The sequence below is a fragment of the Halichoerus grypus genome, chromosome 6 (genome assembly GCF_964656455.1).
Source record: "Halichoerus grypus chromosome 6, mHalGry1.hap1.1, whole genome shotgun sequence".
NCBI classification, from domain to species: Eukaryota; Metazoa; Chordata; class Mammalia; order Carnivora; family Phocidae; genus Halichoerus; species Halichoerus grypus.
In genome coordinates, this window is record NC_135717.1 from 15,883,479 (window position 1) to 15,910,946 (window position 27,468).

A 27,468-nucleotide genomic window follows, 5' to 3' on the forward strand; every position below is an offset into this window, starting at 1 on the left:
TTGCTTTTTTGTTTATAGCATGTTCTTAATTAACATACAACAAAATTGATTTCCCTTTGTGTACATTTATGAATTTTATTACATAGATTCATATAACCACTACCACAATTAGGACACAGAATATTTCTATCACCCCAAAAAGCTCCTATATGCTACCCCTTTGTAGTGACCCCCCACTCCCATACCTAAACCTTGCCAACCACTGATCTGTTCTCCATCACAACAATTTAGTGTTTTTGAGGATGTCCTATAATGGAATTATACAGTATATAACCTTTGAGAGTGGTTTCTTTCACTCAGAATAATGCCCTTAAAGTTCATACAATTTGTTGCAAGTAGCAGTAAGTTGTTCCTTTTCATTGCTGAGTATGCATCACATGGATGCACTACGGTTTGCTCATTCATTCACCCACTGAAGGACATCTGGATTATTTGCAGTTTGAGGCAAGCATGAATAGAGCTGCTATAAATATTTGTGTACAGATTTTTGTGTGAACATGTTTTCATTTATCTAGGGTAGAAAATATTTGTTATCACTAGGAGAAAAAATTGCAATACAACCTGACAAGGAACATGTATACAGAATTTATGACAAACTCTTATATTTTGATAATAAGACAATCTAGTCTTTTAAATTGCTAAAAGACTAATATAAACATTTCACAAAGAAGATATACAAATAGCCAATAAGCATATGCAAAGACATTCAACATTATTACTTATCAGGGAAATACAAATTAGAGCTACAAGGTGATACCGCCACATGGCCACTGCAATGACTAAAATTTAAAAAGGCAGATTAAGTGTTGGTGAGGATATGGGAGGAATAGAATTCTGATACATTGCTAATGGGAGTGTAAAATGGTGCAACCACTTTGGAAAACAATTTGACAATTTCTTATAAAGTTCAACATACACTTACCACAGGACCCATCAATTTCACTCCTAGGTAGAGTTCATGAGAAATGAACATACATGTCTACAAAAACATTTAACATGCAACTACAAATGTTCACAGCAGCTTTATTCATAATAACCAAAAAATGGGAACAACCCAAATGTCCAATAACCACTGAATAGATATACAGATTGTGGGTATATTCATACAATTATATACTACTCAGCAATAAAAAGGAACAAACCAATGGTCCTCATGACAACATGGATGAATCTCAGAATAATTATGTTGAGCAAAAGAAGTCAGACATACAATAAAGAGGAAGAAATGGGAATAAAAAAGACATGAAGCGGGGAGGTGGGTGGGGAGATGGGTGAAACAGGTGAAGGGGATTAAGAGTACATTTATCCTGATGAGCACTGAGCAATACATGGAATTGTTGAATCATTATTTTGTACACCTGAAAATTAATATAACACTGTATATTAACTACACTGCAATTAAAATTTTTTGAAAAAAGAGAAGCCAGAGATGAAATATTATATACAATATAATTCTCTATGAAATTCTCGAATAGGCAAAAATAGTCGATAGTGACAGAAAGCAGATCCAAACACAAGAGTGGAGATTAAAATGCAAAGCTGCCCAAGGGAAATTTTTTGGACAACAGAAATATATATATCCTGATTATGACAAGCAGTTCCATGCACTGTTAGCAGGAGTGTAAATTGGTAAAGACTTTTAGAAGGATAATTTGACAATACTTGTTCAAATTAAAATATGCATATGCTTCAATCCAATGATTCTGCTTTGAACTCTATTTTAAAGAATTATTCAATTCAATGCACAGAAAGGCCTGTACAAGGAATTTGCCATAATAATAATGAAATTATTTGTAATAATGAAAAGGCAGAAAAACCCAAACGCTCATTAATATGAGGAGTCATTAAAGAAATTATGGCATATTCATACTATGGCATGACATGCAGCTATTAAAATAAATGAGATAGATATTTATGTGCTGATATGAAAAGATATCTAAGATAATGTTAAAAAGGGACGTCTGGGTGGTTCAGTCAGTTAAGTGTCTGCCTTTGACTCAGGTCATGATCCCAGGGTCCTGGGATCGAGTCCCACATCAGGTTCCCTGCTCAGTGGGGAGCCTGCTTCTCCCTCTGCCTGCTGCTTACCCTGCTCGTGCTCTCTCTCTCTCTCTGACAAATAAATTTAAAAAATCTTTAAGATAATGTTAAATGAACCACAGAGCAGACTACCCTATAGGAGTAAGGATTAAACATAAAACTCTCTCTCTCTCTCTCTCTCTCTCTCTGTGTGTGTGTGTGTGTGTGTGTGTGTGTGTGTGTGTCTAGAATAGTAAACAATGTTCACTTGTGGGGATTGATTAGTATTTGCTGGGAAATGGAAAAAGGAATAAATGTCAAGGAAGAAATTGACCTTACCTATCTATGTTATTGTTTGAATTATTTCACAGAAAGAATGCATCCTTCTATTATTTTTATAATTCTTACAAAGAATACAAAATTTAAAAGATAGAAAGAAGATGGTGTAGTTCTAAAATCATTAGCCTCAAATTTGAATCCTGCCTCAGAGCCTAGAAGAACTAGGCCTAGCAGCTGTTCACTAAATATTTGTTGAATGAGTAAATAAATGAATGCTTTTGCCGCTTTTCAGCTCTGTGACGTTGGTGAAGTCACTTCCCATATATAAATTTCAGTTTCCTTGTTTGCAAAGAAGGAAAAAAAAATAACTACCTTACAAGTCCTATTGAGAAAATAAATTCATTCATTCCACAAATTGATATTTGGCACCTACCTTGCACCAAACACTGGAACAGGGCACTAGGAATATATTCAGTGCCAAAGACAAAGTTCCTGTCCTCCTGGAGCTTATGTTCTAGTGGGAGGAATAAGAGGATGAATGGTAAGGGCAACATCTGAGAGATAGGGCAAGACCCAATCTACAGAGCTTTGTGGGTCATGACAAGAAGTTTGTGTTTCATTTCCAAGTGTGAAGAAAAACCACTGAAGGGTTTGGAGGAGAATGTTGCAATCTTCTTCCACAAAAGTAATAGGAAGCCACTGAAAAGTTTAAACAGAGGAGCTTTAAACTTCATGGAGAGTGGACTGTAAGAGAGCAGTAGTGGAAGTGTGGGGATCAATGAGAGTAAAGTCAAGGAGACAAGCAGCTTGGACTATTCTGCCCAATGTTGGGCATTCTGTTGAATGCAGACTACCAAGAGGTTTCCTGGGGGTAGGAAAAGGGGAACCATCACTCCTCTCTTTGTCAAGCCATTGATCTGGACACTTCTCAAAGAAGTGTATGACGAGTCCTTGTCCTCACTTATAGTTCAGTTGGAAAGACAGGACATAGGTACCTAATAAAAGCAAATACCAACTGGCTCCAGAAAGCATATGCTAAGGGCTAAATAAGTGCTACAGTGAACAAGGGCTGCCATGGTCTCTGAGCAGGAGAAATCAATGTGGATAATGGTGGTCAGTAAAGCTGAGAGGTTCATAATTAGTGTGACAATATATACCAATATGCCCAGAACAGCTCCAGTCTGTTTCCCCAGTGTAACTGTTAATAGTGCCTCCTCTAATGACATGCTCAAAAATTCTGATTTGGATAATGAGTTATATGGTGATGCTAGTCATGAGGGCCACTTGCCTCATATGGAGAAAAAAAACCCATATTTGAATACTTGACATTAGCTCCAAATAATGGCCAACATTTAAATAGCATGTACTGTGTGCCAAACATAATTTAAAAGCTTTACACATGTGACTTATTTAATGCTCAATCCAAACCTATTGTGGTAGATATTAGTATTATTCCCATGTTATAGATGAAGAAACTGAAGAACAGAAAGATAAGAAAGTTGCCCAAGATCTCACAGATACTAAGTAACAGAACCTGGATTCAAACTAAGGCTATCTGAAGGAATTCATTCATAGAGGTTGGCTTCAGAGTTCAATGCATTCACAGAAGCTAATATTTAAAATATTACACATTTGTCAGTATGAAGGTTCCTCAAAAAGTTATAAATAGAACCACCCCATGATCCAGCAATTGCACTACTTGGTATTTACCCAAAGAATACAAAAATACTAACTTGAAAGATACATGCACCCCAATATTTATAGCAGCATTATCTACAATAGCCAAATTATGGAAACAGCCCAAGTGTCCATTGACTGATGAATGGATAAAGAAGATGTGATAGGGCGCCTGGGTGGCTCAGTTGGTTGGGCGACTGCCTTCGGCTCAGGTCATGATCCTGGAGTCCCTGGATCGAGTCCCGCATCGGGCTCCCTGCTCCGCAGGGAGCCTGCTTCACCCTCTGACCCTCCCCCCTCTCATGTGCTCTCTCTCTCTCATTCTCTCTGTCTTAAATAAATAAATAAAATCTTTAAAAAAAAAAAAGATGTGATATATACATATATATTTATTAATTTTTATATATTATATACAAAACACACACAATGGAATATTACTCAGCCATTAGAAAGAATGGCATCTTGCCATCAGCAACTACATGGATGAAGCTAGAGTATTAGGCTAAGCGAAATAAATCAGTCAGAGAAAAACAAATGCCATATGATTTCACTCATATGCGGAATTTCAGAAACAAAACAAATGAGCATAGGGAAAAAAATAGGACAGAGAGAGACAAACCAAGAAACGGACTCTGAACTATGGAGAACAAACTGATGGTTACCAGAGGGGAGGTGGGTAGGGGGATGGGTGAAGTAGGTGATGGGGATTAAGCAGTGCACTTGTTGTGATGGGCACTGGGTGTTGTTGTATGGAAATGTTGAATCACTGAATTGTACACCTGAAACTAATATTACACTTTATGTTAATTAACTGGAATTTAAATAAAAACTTAAATAAATAATAAACAAATAATAAATAAATAAAAATATTACACATTTGTAGCCCTTCAATTCTTCACTCTAACACGAAACTCAAAACTTAAGAAAATAATAATGAAGTGCCCCAGGTCTATCTTAGCATTAGAGAGACTCTGTGTAGGTCTCAGATAAGGTGAGGCTGGATAGAAGGGTGTTCCAGGCTGATGTCCAAGAAGAAGGTGATAGTTCAGGAGAATCAGAAGTTTAAACCAGGGAGTCGGACTGTGGGAGTCCAAGAAAGCCAGCCTAAGAAACCAGGATGTTTTATTTTCTGATAAAAAAGAGGGCACTTTTGGCAAATTTCTACTTTGGAACCAGTACATTACACAAGATGGAAGGAGAAAGGGAGAGAGGGAAAGAGAAAAAGAGATGAGCTAGGAGAGAGAGAAACACTCTGTCTTTAGACTCTCACCCCAATTTCATGGACCCTTTCCACCAATAAACACACAAGAACTTCTCTATTTCTCATTTTCTGAGACTATTAGCTGCAATCCCTTGATTTTCTCATTTTTCAGATGTCCTAAGGATCCTTTCAGAAATAATACTCTTCCAGGAAAAATAAGATGAAAACAGAGAGGGAGGCAAACCATAAGAGACTCTTAACCCTAGGAAACAAACTGAGGGTTGCTGGAGGGGAGGTGGGTCAGGGGAAGGGGTAACTGGGTGGTGGGCATTAAGGAGGGCACTTGATGTGATGAGCACTGGGTGTTATATGCAACTGATGAGTCACTAAATTCTACCTCTGAAACTAATACAGTGTATGTTAACTAAATTGAATTTAAATTTTAGAAAAAGAAAGAAAAGAAATACTACCCTTCCAGTCTTGGGTAAGGCACAGGACCTCGGGGATCATTTGCTCCAACTTCTCATCATGCATTCCTTTGTTTGTTCATTCATTCATTCATATTTTTTTTTTTTTAAGATTTTATTTATTTATTTGACAGAGACAGAGACAGCGAGAGCGGGAACACAACAGGGGGAGTGGGAGAGGGAGAAGCAGGCTTCCCGCTGAGCAGGAAGCCCTGATGTGGGGCTCGATCCCAGGACCCCGGGATCATGACCTGAGCCGAAGGCAGCCGCTTAACGACTGAGCCACCCAGGCGCCCCCGTTCATAATATCTTTTCAGCACCTACTATGTGTTAGATCCCGGGCATAAAATAAGGAGTACTATACAGTCCCTGCTCTCACAACAAAGAAGGCACCTAAGCCCAGGGAGGGACACTGACTGGCCCAAAATCAAAAAACCCTGTGGCCGTCCTGGGTCTCAAACACAGCGGTTCCCCGGGGACGCCCTCTTCCCTTCCGCCCACAGCTGAAGGTTGCGGGTTACAGGAACGCAGCTATCTCCAGGACTTGGCGGCCTCAGGGGCTCCGATTGCTCCCGCGGTCCGGCAACAAAACGCTGCAGAGCACAAAGGCAGAGAGCAGCCCTGAGGCATCCGCAGCGGGGCCAAGAGGTCCCGGGAGGAAGCGTGGGATCCGCAGCGGGACAGAGCAGGACGCAGCGGCCGGCGGCCCCTTCGCAGAGAAAGATTGCACCTCCACAGCCGCCGTAGCCGGGCCGGAAATGTAGTTCGGCCACGTGTCGCGTGTAGAGGCCCCGCAGGACGGGTTCCGACATGGCTGACGGCGGCAGCCCTGCGGCCCAGCTGTGCTCCGAGCAGTTCGGTTCCGGGGCGGCCCGGGGCTGCCTCGCCGCCGCCGATGGGAGCCTGCAGTGGGAGGCTTGGGGGTGGCGCCGCTGGGGGTTGTCTGGGCCCTTCACAGTACGACCCCGAGGACGGGACGGCGGCGCAGGGGGGACTCCCGGGGCCGCTTCACCGCCTCTCTCGGGGCTCACGGCCGTGTTCCTGCCGCAGGGCTTCCCCGATAGCGTCAGCCCGGACTACCTGCCCTACCAGCTGTGGGATTCCGTGCAGGTCAGCCTGGCCGACCGGGGTCGGGGGCAGCATGGAGCCACGGGTGAGGGAGACGATGCGGGCCACCCGTCTCCGTGTAGAGGTTGGAGACTGAGGCCCAGAGCGGGGCTGTGACATGTTTCAGGTCACACATCTATGAGAGCTGATAATAGAACTTAGACCTGGGGCGCCCGGGTGGCTCAGTTGGTTAAGCGACTGCCTTCGGCTCAGGTCATGATCCTGGAGTCCCGGGATCGAGTCCCACATCGGGCTCCCTGCTCAGCGGGGAGTCTGCTTCTCCCTCTGACCCTCCTCCCTCTCATGCTCTCTGTCTCTCATTCTCTCTCGCAAATAAATTAAAAAAATTTTAAAGAAAAAAAAAAAAAGAACTTAGACCTCCGTGCCCCTGCGCACACTCCTCACCCCACCTTTTTTTTTTTTTTTTTAAGATTTTATTTATTTATTTGAGAGAGAGAGTGAGAGCATGAGAGGGGAGAGGGTCAGAGGGAGAAGCAGACTCCCCACTGAGCGCGGAGCCCGATGTGGGACTCGATCCCGGGACTCCAGGATCACGACCTGAGCTGAAGGCAGTCTCTTAACCAACTGAGCCACTCAGGCGCCCACTCACCCCACCCTTTTTCTTCTCCAGGCCTTTGCTTCCAGCCTCTCAGGCTCCCTGGCCACCCATGCAGTCTTGCTGGGCATAGGGGTGGGGAACGCAAAAGCTTCTGTTTCAGCTGCCACTGCCACCTGGTTGGTGAAAGGTGAGCTGGGCCCCTGGAACCTTACCTGTCGCTGCTGTCAGCCCTGCCACCCCACTGGCCTCTTTTTCCTCCTGCTGGGAAGCCCAGCCCCTCCTTTCCGCCATCCCAGTGTTCTGGCCTCTAGTTCAGGGCTGTGATGTGTATTTGTATGGACTCATTCCTGATTGGATCTGGAAGGCAACTCTCCCCAGTCCCTAAAACAGTATTTTTATTGGTTTTATTCAACAATTAATTAGTCGCCCACGACCAGAATATCCTCATCCTGAGACCAGCCTTGCAGCCGCACTCAGTTCCCCGTACTGTTCAGAGCCTCTAAATCATCTGGAGCTCAAATCCCTAAGTTAATCATCCCCTCTCCTTTACCCCTAGGCTTTTTGTGGAGCACTGCGTAAGAATGCGGTTATTGAATAAAACGACCGGCTGCTTGAAATGTGGGAAATTGCTCAGTTCTAGAAAAAAACAATTTTGTAGTTAGTCCTGAGTAGGAAGGAGGAGGTTCTGGGAAAGACGAAAGGCATTTTAGAACCTCTGGGATACTGGATGATAATAATAACTGTAGTAACCTTCTGTTGGATGTGTACAGCTTTTTGAAAAACCACTAATGAAAAATAGAACATATGGTTTGGTACCATGCCACCTAAAGAGTGAGGTAGAGAAGAAAAGGGAAACTGCCACGGGTTCCACATCAGGAGGGCCTATGGCTCTCTCCACTGTCCTTTGTCTTTCATTACTGGTTCCCTGGGGGAACTTAAATCAGACCCAAGGGAAGGCTCTTTCTGCTCCTAGCATGAGCCTGGCCACATCTCTGGTGAGTGTCCATGGATCTTTTGGAGGATCTGGAGGCTCCTGCTTAACATCCTTATTAAGACTGAGCAAACTGGCCAAACGTGAGTCACCTCTTGAGAGAAGCCTTTCTCTGTGCTTCTTGTCCTAGCTGTCTCTTCTCTTAATAATAATAGTTCACACAAACTGTTTATTATTTGCCAGTCTTTAAATATCCTGACTTCACAGTAGCTCTGAGATAGGTATTGTCATCACACCCATTTTACAGATAAGAAAACTGAGGCACAAAAAAGTAACTTGGCCAGGGTCACAGCCAGTAAATTGTAGGGCATGGATTTGAACCCAGGAGGTTTAGTTCCGGATTCATTTTCATACCACCAAACTGCTTAATTTGGACCTTTTCTATTGCTCTTCTGTTGGCTGAGTGTTTGGAATGCAGCAGGAATATGAATCAGTAATTGATGTTTTCATGTCATTTCTAAGCACCCTAGTCTTACCACCAACATGCTGCCCATATATGCGTTTAAGGTATTAAGAAAAAATAAGACCATTTTAAGGTAGGAAAAAAAATACCCACTTTTTAAAACCTATTGTTGATATTAAAGGAAGCCTTAACTAGAAAAGAGTTTCCAAACTCATTTCCATCAAACCTGGGAAATTTGTATGTGGAGCTTTATATAAGAAACTCCCTTGGGGGGAAAAAAAACTCCCTTGGAATTTTTTTTAAGTCATTTTTGGTTACAGATCTCTTAGTGGAACGTGGTGTTAATTGTCATAACTAACAATAGTAATACTACTAGCAGCTAATATTTTGACAGCCTATACTGTATGCCAGGAATTTTGTACACTTACATGTAATATGTAACTTAATCTCTACAGCAGCCATATTAGGTAGATACCATTATGAATCCCTTTTTCAGAGAGGTTTCGTAACTTGCCTAAGTTAACGTAGGGCCAGGATTTGGACCCAGACCGACTGACTCCTGTGTCCCACTCTTAACTGCCACATTCTTGCCAGTGGGATTTAGAGTGGAGCCTAGTACAATTTGTGGACAGCTGATCCCTTACAACTGCTCAAAAGTTTCTAGATCGTATAGCTCAGCTAGTTGTAAGTGAGGCAAAGAAGAGCAAATGGGAATTAAGATTCCTATCTAGTGGACAGTGTTGACTTTCAGATACAGGGAGAGTATGTGTCATTATTGCATCCTAGTGCCAACTTCCAGATTCTGACAAGGGCCCTGCAGACTGCTGATGAAACATAGAGTAGGCCCCCTTTCTACCCAGTGGCCCTTGTATGCAGGACATACACCTTATTGGATGAGTGTGCAGTCAGAGGGAAGAAAAATAGAGTCTGGCCCAGTGAGCTGTCAACAAGTAAAAGTAACCTTGGCATGTTCAGTGTCACTAAGTTGAGCCAATACAAGAATCTTAAGTGGAACAATAAAATTTTTGTGGAGAATGAAATACAGTTGAAAGAAAGAGGGTAAAGTGGGTGACAGAGGAAGCCTATAAAGCCACCTGGTGGGTATTACTTCCAGGGATATACAGGGGACAGAAATAAAGAAGTGGAGCAGGCCCAGTAAGAAATGTACATACGCCTCATCTGAAGTAACCACCGCTCAGCCCCAGCCAGTTGTGGTGGTAAGGGAAGACAGGCTCAGGGCTGCCATGTCTTCAGGTTCTTCCAGAAAAGCTGGAAATCCAGATTTCCTCATAAAATGTCCCATTTTTGTTGATCCAGCTTCTCTGAGCTTTAGTTACTTCATCTATGAAAGGGAGGATCTCTCAGAAGTTCATAGGATTGTGGTGAAGGTTGAAAGGAGGAGGGATTTCAGGTGACCACCAGCCTGTTTACTGGTGTTCCTCAGGCCCCGAGTTTTGTAAAGATGTCTAGGTAGAAGGCCTCACTGCCCAAGGATGGAGGTTGGGGCGAGGGGTGAGTACCGCTCCTTCCAGTGGAGAATGGGGAAGGCCAGCCTGTCACCACCTTTTTATGTTGTAGGATACTCCCAACCCTCCCCAGAACCTAGTTTCCCTTCTTGCATTCCCTTAAGGGTCCATGCCCTGGAGTTCAAACAAGTCAGGAGTCTTCTGCCTACTGTATCTTTGCTTTCCAGTGTGCACTGTATGAGGCCTTCCCAGTTGTTTAGTTCTAAAACAGTCCTTTGTGATCCCCCTGCTGAACTTAATGCTACTCTCAATATAAGCGGTTTATATCAGGGGGTGGAAAACCTTCTGTAAAGGACCAAGTGGTAAATATTTTACACTTTGCAGGCTGTAGAGTTTCAGTCACAGCAACTGATTCTGCCGTCGTGTCACAAAAACAGCCAAAGACAGTCTGTAAATGAATGGGCACAGCTATGTTCCAATAAAACTTTATTTATAAAACAGGGAGCAGAAGACTGTGGACCACAGTTAACTGATCCTTGGTCTAAATCAGTGTTTTTCATACTGATTGCTGTTTGCTTTTATGCTGTGTTTTGAGTCTGGAACCATGACCTTCTGGGTCACGGTATCCCCTTACCTCTTATAATGCCTGGCACAGAGTTAAGTAGCCAGTAAGCATTTGTTGTGCAAATGAAGGTCTAGCTGATTCTGGAGACTTCTCTGACTCTGTCTAGCCTGAGGAAGCCTCTCCCTCTGCCCCACACTCCCAGCTGTCGTCATCAAACTGTAATTCAAATCCCTTTTTTTTTTTTTAATTGATACTCTAATGACCACCCGTGAACCCATGGCCCAACCTAAGAGCTAGAATATCAACAATAACCTCTGAACTTTCCACACAGGATTTCCTGCTTTTCCTTTTTTTTTAAATAGTTTTTCCATATATATATATATATATATATATATATATATATATATATATATACACACACACACACACACATATATATATAAACACTGTATTGTTTCGTTTTAGAGCCTTATGAAAAGTGTATTTTGCTGTATGTAGTCTTCATGGCTTACTTTTTCATGCAATATTATAATACTAGGATTCACCCATTTTGATATGAGTAGTTGTGCATTAGATTTTTGCTGCTGTCTAATATGCCACTGAGTGAATATACCAGAATCTATCTATGCATTCTCCTGCTGATGAGCATTTGCATTATTCCCAGTCTTTGGCTGTTTATGAACAATGCTGCAAAGGGTATTTCTGGTCCATGTCTCTTGGTGTGCATGGGCACATAGTTTTCTTGGGTACATACTGAGGAACTGCTAAGTCTAGACACTTCTGACCCCATCATACAGCTCTGTCTATCCAAAATTTATTTTGCCAAACTGAGTTCCTAAGAGCAGTGATGCAAGGTGAATCGGCCATTTCAGTGCCAGGGTCTGCGAGGCCCAACAGCCCCCAAGGCTCTTCCTTGTTCCTTACCAGTGCCTTTCTCCCCCAGATTCAACTGGCATGCTGGGCCGCATCATCTTTGCCTGGTGGAAGGGGTGAGTTTGTCTTCCTGGTCTGGCCACTCTCCCCAGACGGGGGTCACGTGTCTCATCCCTGGCTGTATTTTCAGCAGCTCCTCTCTCCTACCAGTCTCCAGGGGAGGGGAGATTTAGCAATTATTTCATCAGAGCTAAGGTACTTACTTAGTAAGTACCCGGTCCAGGTGGCTTGCCCTAGCAGTGAAGCCACAGAGCCATTGCTATGATCACCTGCCTTCAAGAGCACTGATTTGCCATTCTGCTGCCCATCGTGGAAAAATACAGCCACGAGGCTCTAAGTGTCCTCTGTTTGCTTGTTGAAAGAGAAGCCTGAACGGGACAATGCTGAATTCAAAAGGATTGATTTTACCCCAAAAGCTACTTTGGTGGCTCAGATACTTGATTGGACTTTGCCGAGCCTAGTGGGGAGTAGACTTGGGCAGGTCATCGGGATCGCTGTCCCACATGGAATCAGCGTTACCATTTATCTAGAAGGAATTAAGGATCTTTTTTTTTTTTTAAGATTTTATTTATTTATTTGACAGAGACACAGGGAGAGAGGGAACACAAGCAGGGGGAGTGGGAGGGGGAGAAGCAGGCTTCCCGAGGAGCAGGGAGCCCGATGTGGGGCTCCATCCCAGGACCCTGGGACCACGACCTGAGCTGAAGGCAGACGCTTAACGACTGAGCCACCCAGGCGCCCCAGGAATTAAGGATCTTGTGCTGCCTTCTTCCTCCTCATGTCAGTAATGGGCAACCTCAGGAGTGATTTAGTATCTGCAATTAATTGTAGGCAGACACTACCCACAATGTGTTCAGTGAGATGGTTTATGCAAAGTGCATAGCATATTGTGGCACAGAATAAGTATAATATTAACACTTATTATTAACACTAATAAGCGTTAGCTGCTGCTAACAGCTCTGTGCCTCACAAGCTCTCTACATATCCTCTCTCATCCTCAGAGCAACTTTGTAGAGAAGGATTAAATGTGTACATTTTAGCAGACCTAAAAGGGGAGGTCACCCAAGTTGCACAGCTTATAACTAATAGGGTCAGGCTGCTTTATTGGGCAGAGCCCTAGACCAAGCCCACGTGTTCTGGTCCTGCCTTTGCCATTTATTCCCTCAGGAGTTTCTAGTGTGTGTCCCATACCCCACCTAGGAATGCTCCTTTTCCCTCCAGGAGATTTCAAAGTAAGGGACAGGGCTAATGCTGCAAATTCTGAGCTGGTCTGGGCCTACAACACCCTCTGCTACTGGACTCTTGGAGGAGAGGCCCCCAGGAGTTTGTGCATGGGCCAGGGAGTCCCTCTGCCTGACAGAAGAGGCATCTATCCTCTTGGTGATAGAAAGATCCTAGGCCTAGATGTCAAAGCCTGCCTCTCTCTTGGCCTTTTTTTTTTTTCCTTGGCCCCTGCTTTCCATGTGATCTGAGGGAAGTCATGTCCCCTCTCTGGGCTACTTATCTGTAACCTGTGGGGGGTTACACTAAATGTAGTTGTTTACCAGTCCAAAATATGTGGACTTCTTGCTGGGTACCCTCGATCAAGTGGGAGGAAGGGCTGGGGAGCTGTCTAAGGGACCCAGGGGTGGCTTCTCCCAGAGGAGGGCCAGAGGGTGGGGAGCAACCACAAGACAATAAGTTCTTTTCCCTGATGCATCATGGGTTAGTGAAGGGCAAACACTAAGTGACCACTGAAGGTCCTCCCAGCTAATGGTATTTCAGGCAGCAGTGACAGGGTGTTGGGACAGATGTCTGCCTGGGGTATGGATTTTGCTGAGTCCTTCAGACCTTACCTCAGCCTGCCCACAGGGTGTGTTTTCTCCTTAAATTCAAATTGCAAACCAACGTCTCCTCCCCAACAGGAGTAAACTGGACTGCAATGCCAAGCAGTGGAGGTAAGGAGGGGCTGAGACAGAGGGGAGGGAAGTCTTCTATTATGAAGGTCTCTTACCTCTGATCTCTAACCTCTGATCCCTCCCCCGCAGGCTTTTTGCTGATATCCTCAACGATGTAGCCATGTTCCTCGAGATTATGGCTCCCATATATCCAATCTTTTTCACCGTGACCGTCTGTGCCAGCAACCTGGCCAAGGTATCCACCTCTGGGGCACCCCTGTACCTGCCTTGGTGGTGCTGTGTGCGGGCTTACCTGGGGCCCACAGCTGAGACCAGCCTGGGCCCTGTGTTCAAAGCACTTGCAGAAAAGTGAAGAAGTTCAGATTTTTTCTACTCGAACTCAACCATATTTTCTGATTCTCCTCCAGCCAAATAGTGCCTCACGTAGCCTAAGACAGTGTCTGAAACCACAGGATTGGTGAGGAGCTCTGAGCTGAAAGATAGAAGAGGTGCTCCAATGTCAACATCTTGGGACCAGCTCCCTGGCTAGCTTTCATTCTTTGAGGAAATATTTATTGAGTGCCTACTGCATGTTTGGCAGAAAATATAGGCCCTCCCATTTTTTTCTTTGAAGAAAGCTGCACATAATTAGACAAATGTTTATAACATTGTAGCTACAGGTATTCCAGATGAGAAGTGTAGGGGGCTCTAAGAGGGTTGAGCAGGGATTCTGGCCTAGTCAAGGGATGGGCCCCTTCCCTAGGCCTGGGTCCTGAAGAATTGAGTTTAAGGTGAAGGGTGGATGTTTTTGAGTAGAAAGGACAGTGTGGGTCAAGGTCCAGGGGCAAGACAGCATGAAGTGGTTGTGAGGCTGGAGGGTCACATGGGGTGAATGCGAGCTCTTCCTCTCTGCCAGGCTGCTCACCCTCACAGTTCCTTCAGGTTGGCCGCATCCAGGTGAGGAAACTGAGGCATAGCAAAGTTCAGCAAAGAGCTTAGCCTGTCTTCACCACAGGGTTAAGTACCTGGCACAGAGCAGTGACTCAAGAAGATGTAAGATCCATCTCAAAAGTCCATCTATCTGTTCAAAATCACTTCAGAGCAGTGCTTCTCCACAGGGCACTAGTGACATTTCAGATACAACAGTTCTTTGTGGTGGATTACATTTAGCCCAGGTACCAGTCCCTGGCCCAGGCACACTGCCCTGAGCACCCCCTCCAACTCCAGGGCAGGAAACACCAGAGAAAACCAGGGCTGTAGCTGTAGACCAACGATTGTGACCTCTGCCATCTGTTTGAAATTATGCATTATACTTTGCCTTTGGGGCCTCAGTCTCTTCATCTGTCAAATAAAGGAGTAGGATAGGGCCATGAACTTTCCCTGACCACCTCTCACCCTCTAGAGTTCTCGTCTGTGACTAATACCTCCGTATCCCAGGTACACTGGTCAGAAGCCTGGCTGTCATCCATGCCTTCTCCCCGCCCACTGTTACTTTCGTGTTACCTTCAGCTAAACCTCCATCTGGTGGTTCCTTGTTGCTGAAAAAGCATGGTTGCTTCCTAGGTAGTCTCCCTGCTTCCATTCTCACCTCTCTTCATTACTTCTCAGAGCAGCCCATAATCCTTTTAAGAATGGAAATCAAATCAGGTCACTTGCCTGCTCTCATTGCTCCTTAACAAGGTCCACATGATCTGGTCACTCCAGCCTCATTTTGTACCATATTCCTCTTAACTTTTTTTTTTTTTAAACGACTTTGTCAAGTTCAGTGGTCTTCTGTAATCTTTTTTTTTTAAGATTTTTTTTTTATTTATTTATTTGACAGAGACACAACGAGAGAGGGAACACAAGCAGGGGGAGTGGGAGAGGGAGAAGCAGGCATCCCCCAGAGCAGGGAGCCCGATGCGGGGCTCGATCCCAGGACACTGGGATCAGGACCTGAGCCGAAGGCAGACGCTTAACGACTGAGCCACCCAGGCACCCCATCTTAACTTTTGAACAAATTATTTCTTCTGCCTGCATGACAACTTGTTTATTTATTGTCTATTGATTTATACACTTGATGAGGGCAAGGGTTATATCTGAATTCTATCACAGCACTAAATCTGTGTCTGGCATCTAAAAGAGATTTGATAAATAGGAGATGGATGACAGTGATCAGTGACCCTCATTGATGAGTTCTACCATCCTAGATCTCACGGATTGAGGAGGCCCAGGTGTTCTGGGAGGTCAGGGCCATCACTGTGGGTTTTGAAGTGGCCTGGAAGACTTGACTGGGCCTCCACTGGGACAGGACGAGAGTGGAGTTAGTTACAGGCAGAATGGAAGCATAAAGTTGGAAACCAGACTGGGCCTGGGAGCTTAGCAAAGGGGCAGGTAAGCCAAAGTAGAAGTTGGGGGTTGGAGAAGTTGTGGGCTAAGAACAGTGTTTGGGCCTCCACCTTGGGGAAGTAAATGGAGTTCCTTGGGACTAGGCCACAGGGAGGTGTGACAGGCAGGGCTTTAGTTTTCTCCAGGAATAAGAGGGGAGGTGGATCTAGCGGAAGTGTGGGGATGAGAATGAGATAACCAAGGACAGCATTCAGGGTTTTGCTGTTTGGTCGCCTGATGCCTGGTTTTCTCAGACTGCTTTGAGTCATTTATTTGGCTCAGCCACAGACGTGCCTGTGTTGCCACAGCACGTGGCCGTTCTGACCTTCCTTCTCCCTTTCCCTACCCAGTGCATTGTGAGCGTGGCTGGTGGGGCCACGCGGGCTGCCCTGACCATGCACCAGGCCAGGAGAAACAACATGGCTGATGTGTCAGCCAAGGATAGCAGCCAGGTGAGCAGCTGGAATTGGGGTTGGGGGGAGTCGGAGCAGGGAGGCAGGCCAGGCCATGATTTGGGAGTATGGAGAGAAGCACCTGAGTGCTCCTGAGGGTAGGGTTGGGAGACTGACACACAGGAAGAAATGTGCTCCCTGCTCTGACTCACATAGGTAGTCAGGTTGAGGGCATGAGTTCTAGTGGCAAAAGTCCAAGCTGATCATCTCAGCCCCTTCCCACTGCCTGTGTGGCCAAGAGTGGGCCCTCACCCTGGCCTTCGCCCTCTCTGAGCCATAGCCCCAACCTGGGAGGTGGATGGCTGACCACGTGAGGCCCCATATGTTAAAGCACTTGGCAAGTCAAAAAGTGCTCAGCATGGGAGGTAGCTGGGGTCATTGGCCAGAGGTCTCCACTTGACAGTTTCCTAGGCCTTTTTGACCCAGCCCCTCACCTGACCAGGGCATCCTGGAGTAAAGGTGGGGACCCCGAAGGCTAAACTCTACAGGTATTGGATCCTCCCAGGCTCCTGTGCTAGGTGCTTATGTGTATTGTGGTGTTTAACTCTCACACCAGCCCCAGGAGGGTTATTATTATTATTATCCCTATTTTACAGAAGAGGAAAATGAGGCCCAGGTTAGTCAGAAGTGTGACATAGTTTGGACACTGAAGCAATTTAGAAACTTCTGTTCTGTCCAGTCCTACACTCTATCCTTCTCTTAAATTGTTTTGCTCAGTTTCTAAATAGAAATTTTTTTTAATTTAAAATTAACTCTTTCAACAATATTAGCAGAAGCTAAAAAACATATATATATATATATATATATTAACACCAGCTAATATTTATTAAGCACTAACCGTGTGCCAAGTATTTCATTTATATGAACTCATTAAATCCTTACAGTGGTCTTATGCAGGAGGGACTCATTGTTGCCATTCTACAGATGAGGAAATAAGTCATAGCCTCAGTCCCCCTGAGTACCTTTGGACACATCCCTTCTCTCAGGAAATGGTTGGATTAATTCTTCCCCATTATGTCTTCCATAGGTTATTAGGAGGGGAGAAATAAGTACAACCCAGGACTTGTGCTTTAGGATCTCCCAGCTCCATGCCTGCGGCCTCTCACCTCCTCTCTTTCTAACCCCCAGCCCTCCCCATACCCCCAGGCTGTGTTTTCCAAGCCCCAGGGCTCCCTCAGTCTGCAGAAACAGGGACACATCACAGGGGGAATGCAGGACATATGCTCAGTCCTGCGGCAGGCCCCTGCTTTCTACTGATGTTGCTTTATTGCCACTTGATGGGGCTGCCGGAAATGACTCTTCCCACCTGAGGGAGAGGAGGTCCTTCTGTTCCCGCACAACCAAGACCTCTAATCTCCTATTTACCACCTATTTACACCCATTGCTCTTACTTCCACAGCCCACCCCCTTGCCAGGACAGCTGGGTAGGAAGAGCTCTCCCAGCCTCAAGCCCGCTTTGTGCCAGGACCAGCTCTCCCTTGGACCCCAGTAGTCAGGGGCACCAATCCAGACTCTTCCTCCCTCATGATGAGTTGGGGACAGGCGGCCTGGTGTCTGGCCAGTCAGGCCATCTCAGGCCATCAGAGGGTTCTGATAACATTGATTCTCCAGGGAAGAGGTTTGGATCTTGTGCCTTTCTTCCTGAGTGGCTCCTTGAACCCTTCGCAAATGTGTCTGCCAGTTTTTGTATACCAAGGGGCTGAGGGGGATCAGTCTTTTTAAACCACCAAATATAAGAACTTCCCCATTCCGAGGACATTCGCTTGCCTGAGTATAGGGCTACTCAGAGGACTCTTGTAAAACAAAGACCTGTTCCAAGGGCATTGTATCTACCTAGACACAAGCAGCTGGTGTCTTAAATGATAGCTCACTCATTAAAAACTTACTAGGCATCCTCATCAGTGTAGGGAGCCCTGGGAGGAACTGGGGCAGGGAGGAATGTGGTGAAAGGCACTCAAGGATATTCAGCCTGGCCTGGAAGGAAGCTCTCCAACTCCCAGCCCTTCTGCCATTTTCTAGGAGACACTGGTAAACCTGGCAGGGCTCCTGGTCAGCCTCTTGATGCTTCCCCTGGTGTCAGCTTGCCCTAGGTAAGACAGGATCAAGGGCAGGGAGGAGGTGCCCAGCCGGGCCTCTGCCCCTGTTGACCACCCCACTCTCCCACCCAGCTTCAGCCTCAGTTGTTTCTTCTTCCTCACCGCCCTTCACATCTACGCCAACTACCGGGCAGTCCGAGCCCTTGTCCTAGAGACCTTGAATGAAGGCCGGCTCCGGCTGGTCCTGAAGCACTTCCTTCAGAGGGGAGAGGTACTTGGCCCCACCTCAGCTAATCACATGGAGCCACTGTGGACAGGTGACCCAACCCCTTGGTCTCAAGTACTGTGTCTCCCAGTCTCTTCCCCATCTGGGCATCCTGACTCCAGCTTCCCACAGGTTTTTGGCCATCTCTGTCTCTATCCCTGGGGGTCCCCCTACACCGCTTGATCTCCAGGTAAGTGGCCCAGTGTCTCCTACCCACCTCTGATGCCACCCCACCCCCCCCCATACATGCTCTTTATTCCGATTACACACAGGCCTCACCTCTCTATTCTAGGTTCTTTATTGCCACTGACCAGACTTGGGGTCAGCATGTGTGCTTGAGGGCAGCGGGGGTGTGACACAGAGTAGGTATAAGGGATATATTTGTCAGGTGCAGGAAGAAAAGAAGAATGGATGTGGCGTGCATGGGTAATGGCGGAAAGAGATGAGAAGGGGGTGAAGGACAGATGAAGTAAGGACAGTTCAGCTGACCGAATGGTTACTCCTGCTTTTGCTTTCTCCTCCCCCACTCCACTCTCTTCTTTCCTTCAGTGTCTTTGAGCTGCAACAGCTGGTCGAGGGACACCAACAACCCTACCTCCTTCGCTGGGACCAGTCACAAAGTAAGTGTGCCGTGCTCTTCCAGCCTTAGATTCACCCTTCTGGGGTCAACTTCTCATTCCACCAGCTCCAAGGCCTCAAGCCCTGGGCAATTTAGAGGCTGCCTGGTGTCCTGAAGGGAGCTCTAGACTAAGACCTGGTGCATTCAAATTATAGCTGCATGCCCCAATGAAAATCACATTGTCCCTGTGTAAAATGAGGCTGACAATACCTGCCTTATTGTCTGTGTTTTTATAAGAATCAGAGAAGGCAATTATGTAAAGCAATTTATATATTGCAACGTACTCAAATAAGATTATGACCTTTGGTTACCCTGGGAGAACTTTTCTCTCCCATCCAGAGTCACCTGTTAAGGAAACGAGTACTAGAGTTTACCAGTCTGCTGGTTGTGTGCTAAAAGGTGCTTATTCTTACTAGACACGCAAAGTAAACCCACCTCAGTGGGCTCCTATAAAGTTGGATTTGGAAATTGGGCATTTCAGTTTGGCCAGAACATTGGGACAACAGGAGATGAAGATGGAAGGCAAAGGGTGAAAGATAGCCTCCATCCATGCCAGGCTAAGGCCTCAGGGCAGACAGGGATGAAGCAGGATGGTAGGTTTGAGGGTGTTTAGGGAGGTGGCCCTTCCCTAGTACCAGTCTGTCTCTGGGTTTCTCCAGACCAGGTGCAAGTCGTTTTGAGCCAGATGGCAGGCCCTGAAACCATCCTAAGGGCTGCCATACACGGACTGGTGCTTGAAGCCCTGCAGGGAGATGGGCCCCTCCCAAGAGAACTGGAGGAACTGAGGAACCGAGTACGGGCAGGTAAGCACCTCACAATCTACACTGCTGATGGCTCAAAGAGGGGTAGAGAGAAGAAGGACTGTGTTCCACTTGGGGACCTGACAGCTTCTGGTTCTGCACCCACCTCCAGGTCCTGAGAAAGAGAGCTGGGTCATCGTCAGGGAGACACACCGAGTGTTGGACAGGCTATTCCCAAAGTTCTTGAAAGGTAACATCCTTAAGCTCCACGGCTCTTTGGCCTCTGGGGCCTTCTCCCCAGAGACCCTGCCTAGCCTGTTTCCCTGTCTGCAGTATGGGGAGGGGAGGGATACTGTCAGTATTGACAATCTGTATGATCCCAGTTGGCATTGAAGAACTGGGGGCGGGGAGGGGGGTGGGCGGCTCACAAATGACTAATGATGATCTTTCATTTAGCACCTAGTCCATTCCGGCTCTTTTCCATGTGCTAACTCAGTGAATTCTCGCTACAGCCAGATGAGGTTTTAGCCTCATTTTGTGCCAGAAACGACCCAGCAGAGGCAGGAGGAGGCTGGGCAGTACACAGAGCATGCACCTGGCCCGTGCTGCTCCTTACCACTCTCCCCAGACTCCCTAGAGCCTTCCTCCCAGCAGTCCCAGCGGCACCCTCATTATGACCTCTCCCCAGGACTGCAGGATGCAGGCTGGAAGACTGAGAAGCACCAGCTAGAGGTGGATGAGTGGAGGGCCACATGGCTTCTCTCTCCGGAAAAGAAGATCTTGTGAGCAGCCCAGATAGAGGCCCAGGTCCCAGGATAGGAGCCTGGAGCAGGCACACTTTGGCCACAGCAGGATGTGGGAACAGTGGCTTTATTTTCGCTTAGGGGAACTGCTGTGGCAGTTTGGCCAAGGCCTCATGGGCTGTAACCGCCAGTCGGATGGACAGGGGCCCCAGACAGAGACAAGGTGGAGAGAAGGGGAACCAGGGCCTACCCCCCCCACTCCTGCTCCTGCCGTTCTCCCTTCTCACCACTGCAGGCTCCTCACGCCCATTCATTGTGAGGCTGAGCCCTGCCCTGGCTGTGGCTCATGGTGTCCAACGGGGTTGGCCTCAGGCATAAAAGCCCCAGAGGAACGTGGCCACAGCCATCATTAGCAGGGCGTTGAGATTGACCACACGGGCCCAGCTCGAGTCCTCGCTGATGTCCTCTAGCCGCCTGGCTGCGGCAGCCACCTCCTCCTGGGTAGGGGCAGGGGGGCTACCGGCCCCAGCCCCGCTCATTCCACAGAACCAGAGCAGGCACCTGCGGACCAGGCCTGGAGCTGGGGGCTGGGGCTCTAGGAAAAATTGACACTGGACAGTTAGTTTCAGGGGACCTTGGCTCCCCCAGTCCCTGGCCCCACCTCCTGAAGTAGCGCCTTACCCTCCATGTCCACTGCATGCTCCGGACACCCATTCTGGATAGGGGGGGAGGCTGGACCTTCCGGCTCATCAGCATCCAGGTCCTCTCGCTCCTCCTTGCTGTGCCGCAGACTGAAAACCAGGCGGTGGAGCTGGGGAAGGGGGCAGGGACCAAGTGAGAGTGCTGTTCCCCCACCCGGGAGCCTCAAGTCTCTCGTCCTCCTGGTACTCCCTCAGCTCCCTCTGTCCACCCTGGACACACAGTTCAGACTCCGTTCACTCAGACCCGACCTTCCACGGCTGCCCTTTGCCCTCACACTGAACCTAAGTTCTTCAACTGTGTCTTTAAAGCTCTTGGCCCCAGTCAGCCCCTGCTTCATTACCCCAAGTCCCTGTCCACACTCAAATTATAGTCTTTTAGACGCTAGTCTTCTAGTCCTGCTAACAGTGTTCCTTCCTGTGGATATTTGTTCACAGAGTTTCCTCCTGCTACCTCTCCCCCCTTCTCCACCTGTGCAGCCCCGCCCATCCTTCTGCCCGGCTCCTCTGGCCTGGCCCCAATCAGCCCCGCTCTGGGGCACCTACCCTGCGGCAGTACAAGACCAAACCCTTCTGTGGGCCTTCAGGATAGTACTCTGTCCCTCTCAGCCACCAATCAGATCTGTGGTCTGAGTCCCAGGGGCCATACCAAGGACTTTAGGGGGCTTTCATCACCTCCCCCACAGTCTTCAAGCCACCTCCCCCCCCCAGAATACCTCAAATAAATGTCATTTAAATAAAACATTGTGCTTGCTTTGCAAATGCAGCTTCCAACTGGATTGCCAGTCTATCCTCATGAACCCCCAGCACAGAAATCCAGGTCCTCCTCGCCGGGCATTCCTGGAAGTGGACTGGCAGGCTAGGGGGAGAGAGGGCTGCGCGGACTCACATGGTGCATGTTTGGCGCCCATGCAGAGGCCGGCACTTACGTGCTTGCGTGGGATGGGTGCTGTGCACAGTGAGACTACGAGGATGAGGAGGCCGGAGCAGATGAAGAGCACGATGGCAAAGTAGAGGTAGTGCATGCCGCAGAGGAGTGCTGGGCACGCCGAGGGTTGCACACAGCTGCCCGAGCCGAAGGAGAACTCGGGAATAAGTCGTGCCAGACCCATAAGCAGGCCCCCAATCAGTCCCCAGAAGGCACCCTGCCGGGGGAGAGAGTGTCAGCGAATTCGGGATGTCCAGGTTCTGCCCCGAGCTCACCACCCACACGCAGACTCACCTTCTCGTTGACGCGGGGCACGAAGAGCGCCAGCACGAAGACGGCAGACACCGGGGGCGCCAGGTAGCTGGAGACGGCCTGCATGTAGTCGAAGAGCTGCCCGCCCTGCGCTGCCTGCACCACGGGCAGCCAGGCCACGGATACCGCCACGATGAACACCACCCAGAGCCTGCAGCGGGTGACCATCCGGAGATTTCACCCAGGACTCCCCGTCTGCCCCTAATCCTACGAGTGTTCCCTGCCCGCCCCCCCCCCCCCCCGGGGCCGATTGGTGGGCAGGACGTGGGGGGAAACCCAGGCCGCACCGTCCCACTAGCAGCAGCTCGCGGTCGCCTGCGCGGGGCCGCAGGCGCGTGTAGATGTCCATGGTGAAAAGCGTGCTGCTGCTGTTAAAGATGGAAGCCAGCGAGGACATGAGCGCGGCCAGCATGACGGCCAGCATGAGTCCGCGCAGACCTGCAGGCCGATGGGAGCTGTGAGTCCCGGGCCACCAGCGTATCCCCGGGAGGGTGCGGACCTGGTGAGGGGGGACGCCTCCCAGGGGCCGTCTCCGCAGCCGGCCGGCCCTTACCGTTGGGCATGAGCTTCACAACGAGGCGCGGGTAGGCGATGTTGGAGCAGCCCACCTCGGTCCCGCACACGCGCTTGCACACTTCGGGCACCACGCACGCCACCTCGTCTGCGGGAAAGAGGCCACGACGTGGCTAGGACGGGACCTGGTCTGGGAACTCAGATCCCTGAAGCGGGGACGGGAAATCCTAGCGGAAGAGAGATGGGACCTCCGGTGGGAGGTGGGACTGGGTGACGGGATTTCCAAAGCAAAGGACAGTAACGGAAATGGGAAATAGGCACCGGTAGCCGTACACAAGAAAGGGGCTGGACGGGGCACAGGACTCCCGGTTGGGGGCGGGGTTTGCAGACGTTACCCGGATAAAGAATGCGGCTGATCATGCCTGGCATGACCATGAGGAACATGGGCATCAGCTTCAAGTAGCCACACAGTATGCAGCCCGCCTTGATGTGGGTCAGGCTCTTCCCGGCCAGACAGCGCTGCACGATGACCTGCGGCGGGGGCTCTTCAACTACCTGCGTCCAATCCTGGACACCTCGCCCTCTCAGGCCTTGCCTACTCCGCTGCTCTAATTCAGGCCTGCCTCTGGCTCAGCGGTGCTGCCAATCACCTTCATTCAGACCCAGAGTCTTTGGATTCCACCGGGTCTGGTTTAGCTCCATCCTGGCCAGGTCCCTGACCGCTCAGACCCGGCCTTTGAGCCGCCCCCATATGGGTTCCGGTTCCACCCATCTCAGCTCCTCCCACAGCGGTTCTGGTTCTGCCCCAGCCTCCCTCCCGGCCCAAGGCCTGACCCCGCACCTGGTCGCTGCACCAGTACCAGCCCGAGACGATGGTAAGACCCAGGAGCAGCGCCGGCCACGGCAGGTCCCCCGTCACAGGGTCCCGAAGCAGATGGTAGGAGTCCGGCCGGGGTCGATAGCAGGAACTGGAGATGTTGCCCACCGCCGGATCCTCAGAAACCGTCAGCGACGTCATTGCCCCCAAGTATTTGTCGAAAAGCCCCGAGTACCCGCCCACCTCGTGGAAGGCTGTGAAGGCAAGGCTGTCAGGGGACCGGGCACCCGCGCCAAGGCCCTCCCTAGGACCCACGTGCTGGAGACGCGCGATGTCTCTGCTCCCAGGTTGAGAGCTCTGTGACTCGCATCCTCTGTGCCCCTCCCCCACTGGCTGAGCTCCATACCGTAACCCATGAGGATGAAGGCCCCCCCAAGAATGACGAAGGTCTGCACGGTATCTGTGTACATCAGCGCCGCCAGCCCTCCTGCAACGGGCCTGGGTCAGTGGAGACAGCCCAAACAGGATGCCACGAGTACATACGGTGTCTTTGTGCGAATTTGAAAAATGGGCCCCTTCCTGGAGAGCAGATTTCAAAGAAATGGCCCATTCTCCAGGATCATGTACCCGGGCATCAGGAGGCAGGACTTAGCAGAATGTGCTTCAGTGACACTCCCACCCAGCACATCTCTCGAGACCACTCCATCCCTAAGCCCCTGCCACAGCCACCTGTCACAGTGTAGATCATGGTGATGCCCAGAAGGGCGATGACAGAGGCATAGATGTTCCAGCCCAGAGCCTGTTGAATGAATACTGCCCCGGAGAACATGTCCACCTTGGGGGAAGGAACGATAGCACGGGTCACGACCCAGGGACCCGGACAGGGAGCCAGGTCTACCTCATGCCCAGACCACGACCCTACGTGGCCGTGCTTCAAAGGTTCTCCTATTTTTCGATGGTCTGGCCTTCCCAGGTCCCACCCATTGTGGCCGCGGGCCAAAACCTTTTCCTTACAGAGCCTGCTTCAGTCATGGTTCTTACAAGCTCTTTCCCCTTGGTCCCGCCCCCTCCAGGGTTTTCTAGAGACCTCCACTCCATGGTCCCTCCCTTCCAGGGCCCCGCCCCGCCCTCCATGAATGCGCACCGAAATCTTGGTGAAGATGTACAGAAAAAGCGAGAGCACTGACAGGTAGAGGCGGATACGATGGCCTCCGAAGCGCTTGCGCAGGTACTGCGGCATGGTAATGACGCCCGCGGTCAGGTACACTGGTGCGAAGACCCAGCCCAGTAACAGCACCACGAACAGCGCCTGTGGGCACAGCTGACGGCTGAGGATGACTGAGAGATCCGGCTAGGAGTGAGCCCTCACCCCTGAAGGGTGTAAGAGACCTCTTCCTGAAAGTGCTATACCAAGGAAAGATCTCACTGGGGACCCAGAGGATGCAACTGCAGAGGATGTCCCTGGGCCCGGGATATTAAGGGACAGAGTCTTGACACCTCCTTGGGCCCTTAACTAGAGCCCTCCTAGTCCTCTCAGGCCAAGACCCCTGGCCAGTCCCTCCCAAGATGGTCCCTATCCCTTCACCCCCCAGCACATGAATCCAACCACAGACCCCTCAGCCTGACCACAGCCTCTGCCAGGAAGGGCTGCCACCCCTCTCCTCTCCACCCAACCAAACCTTCTGTCCCTCAAGACTCAGCACAGAGACCTCCTCCTCCAGGAAGCCCTGATCTCCCCAACCCTCAAAGACAAGCCTCAGTCCCAGAGCTTTGCCTCCTTCCCACTTCTGCAAGGGACTTTAATTTGGTCCAGGGATCTTCACAGGCCACAGCTTCAGAGAGCATCAGAACAAGCACTTCACTATCTTTGAGGCTGTTCACCCCACTTCAGAGAGGAGTAAATCAAGGCCACAGAGGGTAGTGGCTGGTCCAGGCTTACACAGCGAGTCAGGAGCAGGCCCTGAAAGTCGTCATCTCCAACATCCCCCTGCCCGCAAGCTGGATGTGTGACCCTCACTCGAAGCCCAACCACACCCCACCACTTGGAAAGTCCCACCTCCAGTCTTACATCCCCCCCTGCTTGGAGCCTCCCCAGGTGTGACAGTTCTAGGGGTTCCCACCGGGGGGGGTATCAGCCAAAAGGGGGTCTCACATTCCACTCAAATCCAGCCACAGCCAAGCCGCTTGCAGCACCAGTCCCTGCCAGGCCCACAAAGTGGCCACTGCCGATGTTGCTGGCAAAGAGGGAGGCCCCGACCTAGATGGCCAGAGGGGGCGGTGAGCTAGGCTGCTTCTCTAGGCCGCCCCGCCTCCACCGCCCAGCCTGTCTCACCGGCCACCACACCATGCTTCGTCCTGCCAGGAAGTAGCCGCCGACCGTGCCTCTGTTGGTTCTGCACATGGACTGAGGGACAGGAGTTGGGGGGGGGGGGAGACGTGGGTTCCGAGCACATCTTTGGACCTAATTAGCCTTCTCGACACATTCCTCAGCCTTGTTTCTGGCTGAAGATTAACCAGCCCTCGGCTCTCTTGATGGTTCCCACCCAACCCCCTGCCCCAACCTCCCCTGAGGCATCTAGAGCAACCCCGGCCCTAACCTAGTGCCCAGCTACCTAAGCTTGAGTGTGGCTGGATTGCCTGACTTTTCCTGGGGCCTCGGGTAAGGATGGGCTTCTGGTCAGATACCGTGTGGACAGGGGAACAGAGACCTCATTTAGAATGCTGTCCCTGATGAAAATCCACTGATCCCTTCAACTAACCCAGTCCAAAGGTGGGAAGACAAGGAATGAGTATTGGCTGGGCCTTCCTGAGGCTATCAAAAGACTCACTTGCCCCCAGCCCCAGGTTTCTTCCTAAAGATCTAGGCATCCCACCCCTACTGAACATGGGGTCTCCCTGAGACTTTCCCCCCAAGCCCCAGAAGCCTGGCCCCCAGCAGCACCCCAACTTCTCACCCACAAGCCGACACCAATGACCAGCAGGAAATAAGCAGCAATGACCAGGATGTCAGCAGAGTTGTTAATTAAAACCCTCTGGTTTCCCAGTCCTGGTACGGAGCCTGCCTCTGTGTGTTCCTCCATTCTGCCTAGGATCTGTCCCTCAAGGGACCAGCCCGTGGATTTCCTCAAGGGAGGGATTAATGGTTACCTCAGGGGCAGTGAGCCGACAAGTCCCATAGGTCTTGTCCCCCCTCCCCAGCTTTGTTTAGCTGAATCAGGTCTCATCAAGGCCGAATACTCGTCCTGTGGAGCAGACACTTTCAAGTTCAGGAGCACTCCTTCCTGGGCCTTAGCCCCACCCCTTCCCCAGTGACCTGGGCTCAAAATTACTCCTTTCACCCATGCTTACCCTTCAGCCTTGACCTAGGGAGCGTGGCTGAGCCAGCCTCCTGGTTTTGACTAATCCAGAGGGATCATTTTCAAACCCAAATCTGA

At 49.4% G+C, this 27,468-nt stretch overlaps 2 protein-coding genes across 6 annotated transcripts; one reads left to right on the forward strand and one right to left on the reverse strand.

Annotated features, from left to right (window-relative positions):
- The first annotated feature begins 6,413 nt into the window (after nucleotides 1-6,413).
- RUSF1 (RUS family member 1) lies at nucleotides 6,414-27,090 on the forward strand. 5 transcript variants are annotated; one of them, XR_013448740.1, is made up of 14 exons: nucleotides 6,414-6,753; nucleotides 7,382-7,496; nucleotides 11,678-11,723; nucleotides 13,572-13,604; nucleotides 13,695-13,800; nucleotides 16,262-16,363; nucleotides 18,383-18,453; nucleotides 18,532-18,716; nucleotides 18,797-18,854; nucleotides 19,214-19,284; nucleotides 19,943-20,086; nucleotides 20,196-20,273; nucleotides 22,232-24,536; nucleotides 25,108-27,090. XR_013448740.1 is itself a non-coding variant. In XM_078074552.1 (13 exons), exons 1-13 carry the CDS (start codon nucleotides 6,454-6,456, stop codon nucleotides 22,261-22,263), a joined length of 1,341 nt encoding a protein of 446 aa, XP_077930678.1. In that variant the 5' UTR covers nucleotides 6,414-6,453; the 3' UTR covers nucleotides 22,264-27,090. The 5 variants fall into 5 exon arrangements, 4 of the variants coding, with proteins under 4 accessions (XP_077930678.1, XP_035971245.2, XP_035971242.2 ...); XM_078074552.1 differs by having other exon boundaries at nucleotides 22,232-27,090; XM_036115347.2 differs by lacking the exons at nucleotides 22,232-24,536; nucleotides 25,108-27,090 and adding an exon at nucleotides 20,712-22,226 and having other exon boundaries at nucleotides 6,415-6,753.
- On the reverse strand, nucleotides 20,878-27,114 carry SLC5A2 (solute carrier family 5 member 2). Its single transcript, XM_036115356.2, has 14 exons — nucleotides 26,989-27,114; nucleotides 26,367-26,438; nucleotides 26,187-26,291; nucleotides 25,179-25,343; nucleotides 24,764-24,869; nucleotides 24,441-24,521; nucleotides 24,059-24,288; nucleotides 23,613-23,748; nucleotides 23,258-23,365; nucleotides 22,992-23,142; nucleotides 22,687-22,855; nucleotides 22,394-22,609; nucleotides 21,448-21,577; nucleotides 20,878-21,361 (listed from the first exon to the last, which is right to left on the reverse strand). Exons 1-14 carry the CDS (start codon nucleotides 27,112-27,114, stop codon nucleotides 21,135-21,137), a joined length of 2,022 nt encoding a protein of 673 aa, XP_035971249.2. The 3' UTR covers nucleotides 20,878-21,134.
- Nucleotides 27,115-27,468: the final 354 nt, after the last annotated feature.

Bases quoted from the DNA above. Each gene is read 5' to 3' on its own strand.
- RUSF1 (XM_036115347.2), top strand. From the start codon at position 6,454: ATGGCTGACGGCGGCAGCCCTGCGGCCCAGCTGTGCTCCGAGCAGTTC. The intron at 6,754-7,381 runs GTCAGCCTGGCC...TTTCTTCTCCAG, and splicing joins AGCTGTGGGATTCCGTGCAG to GCCTTTGCTTCCAGCCTCTC. The intron at 13,605-13,694 runs GTAAGGAGGGGC...CCTCCCCCGCAG, and splicing joins TGCAATGCCAAGCAGTGGAG to GCTTTTTGCTGATATCCTCA.
- SLC5A2 (XM_036115356.2), bottom strand. From the start codon at position 27,114: ATGGAGGAACACACAGAGGCAGGCTCCGTACCAGGACTGGGAAACCAG. The intron at 25,344-26,186 runs GTGAGACCCCCT...CTGTGCCCACAG, and splicing joins TGGCTGGATTTGAGTGGAAT to GCGCTGTTCGTGGTGCTGTT. The intron at 23,749-24,058 runs GTGCGGGGTCAG...CCCCCGCCGCAG, and splicing joins GGTACTGGTGCAGCGACCAG to GTCATCGTGCAGCGCTGTCT.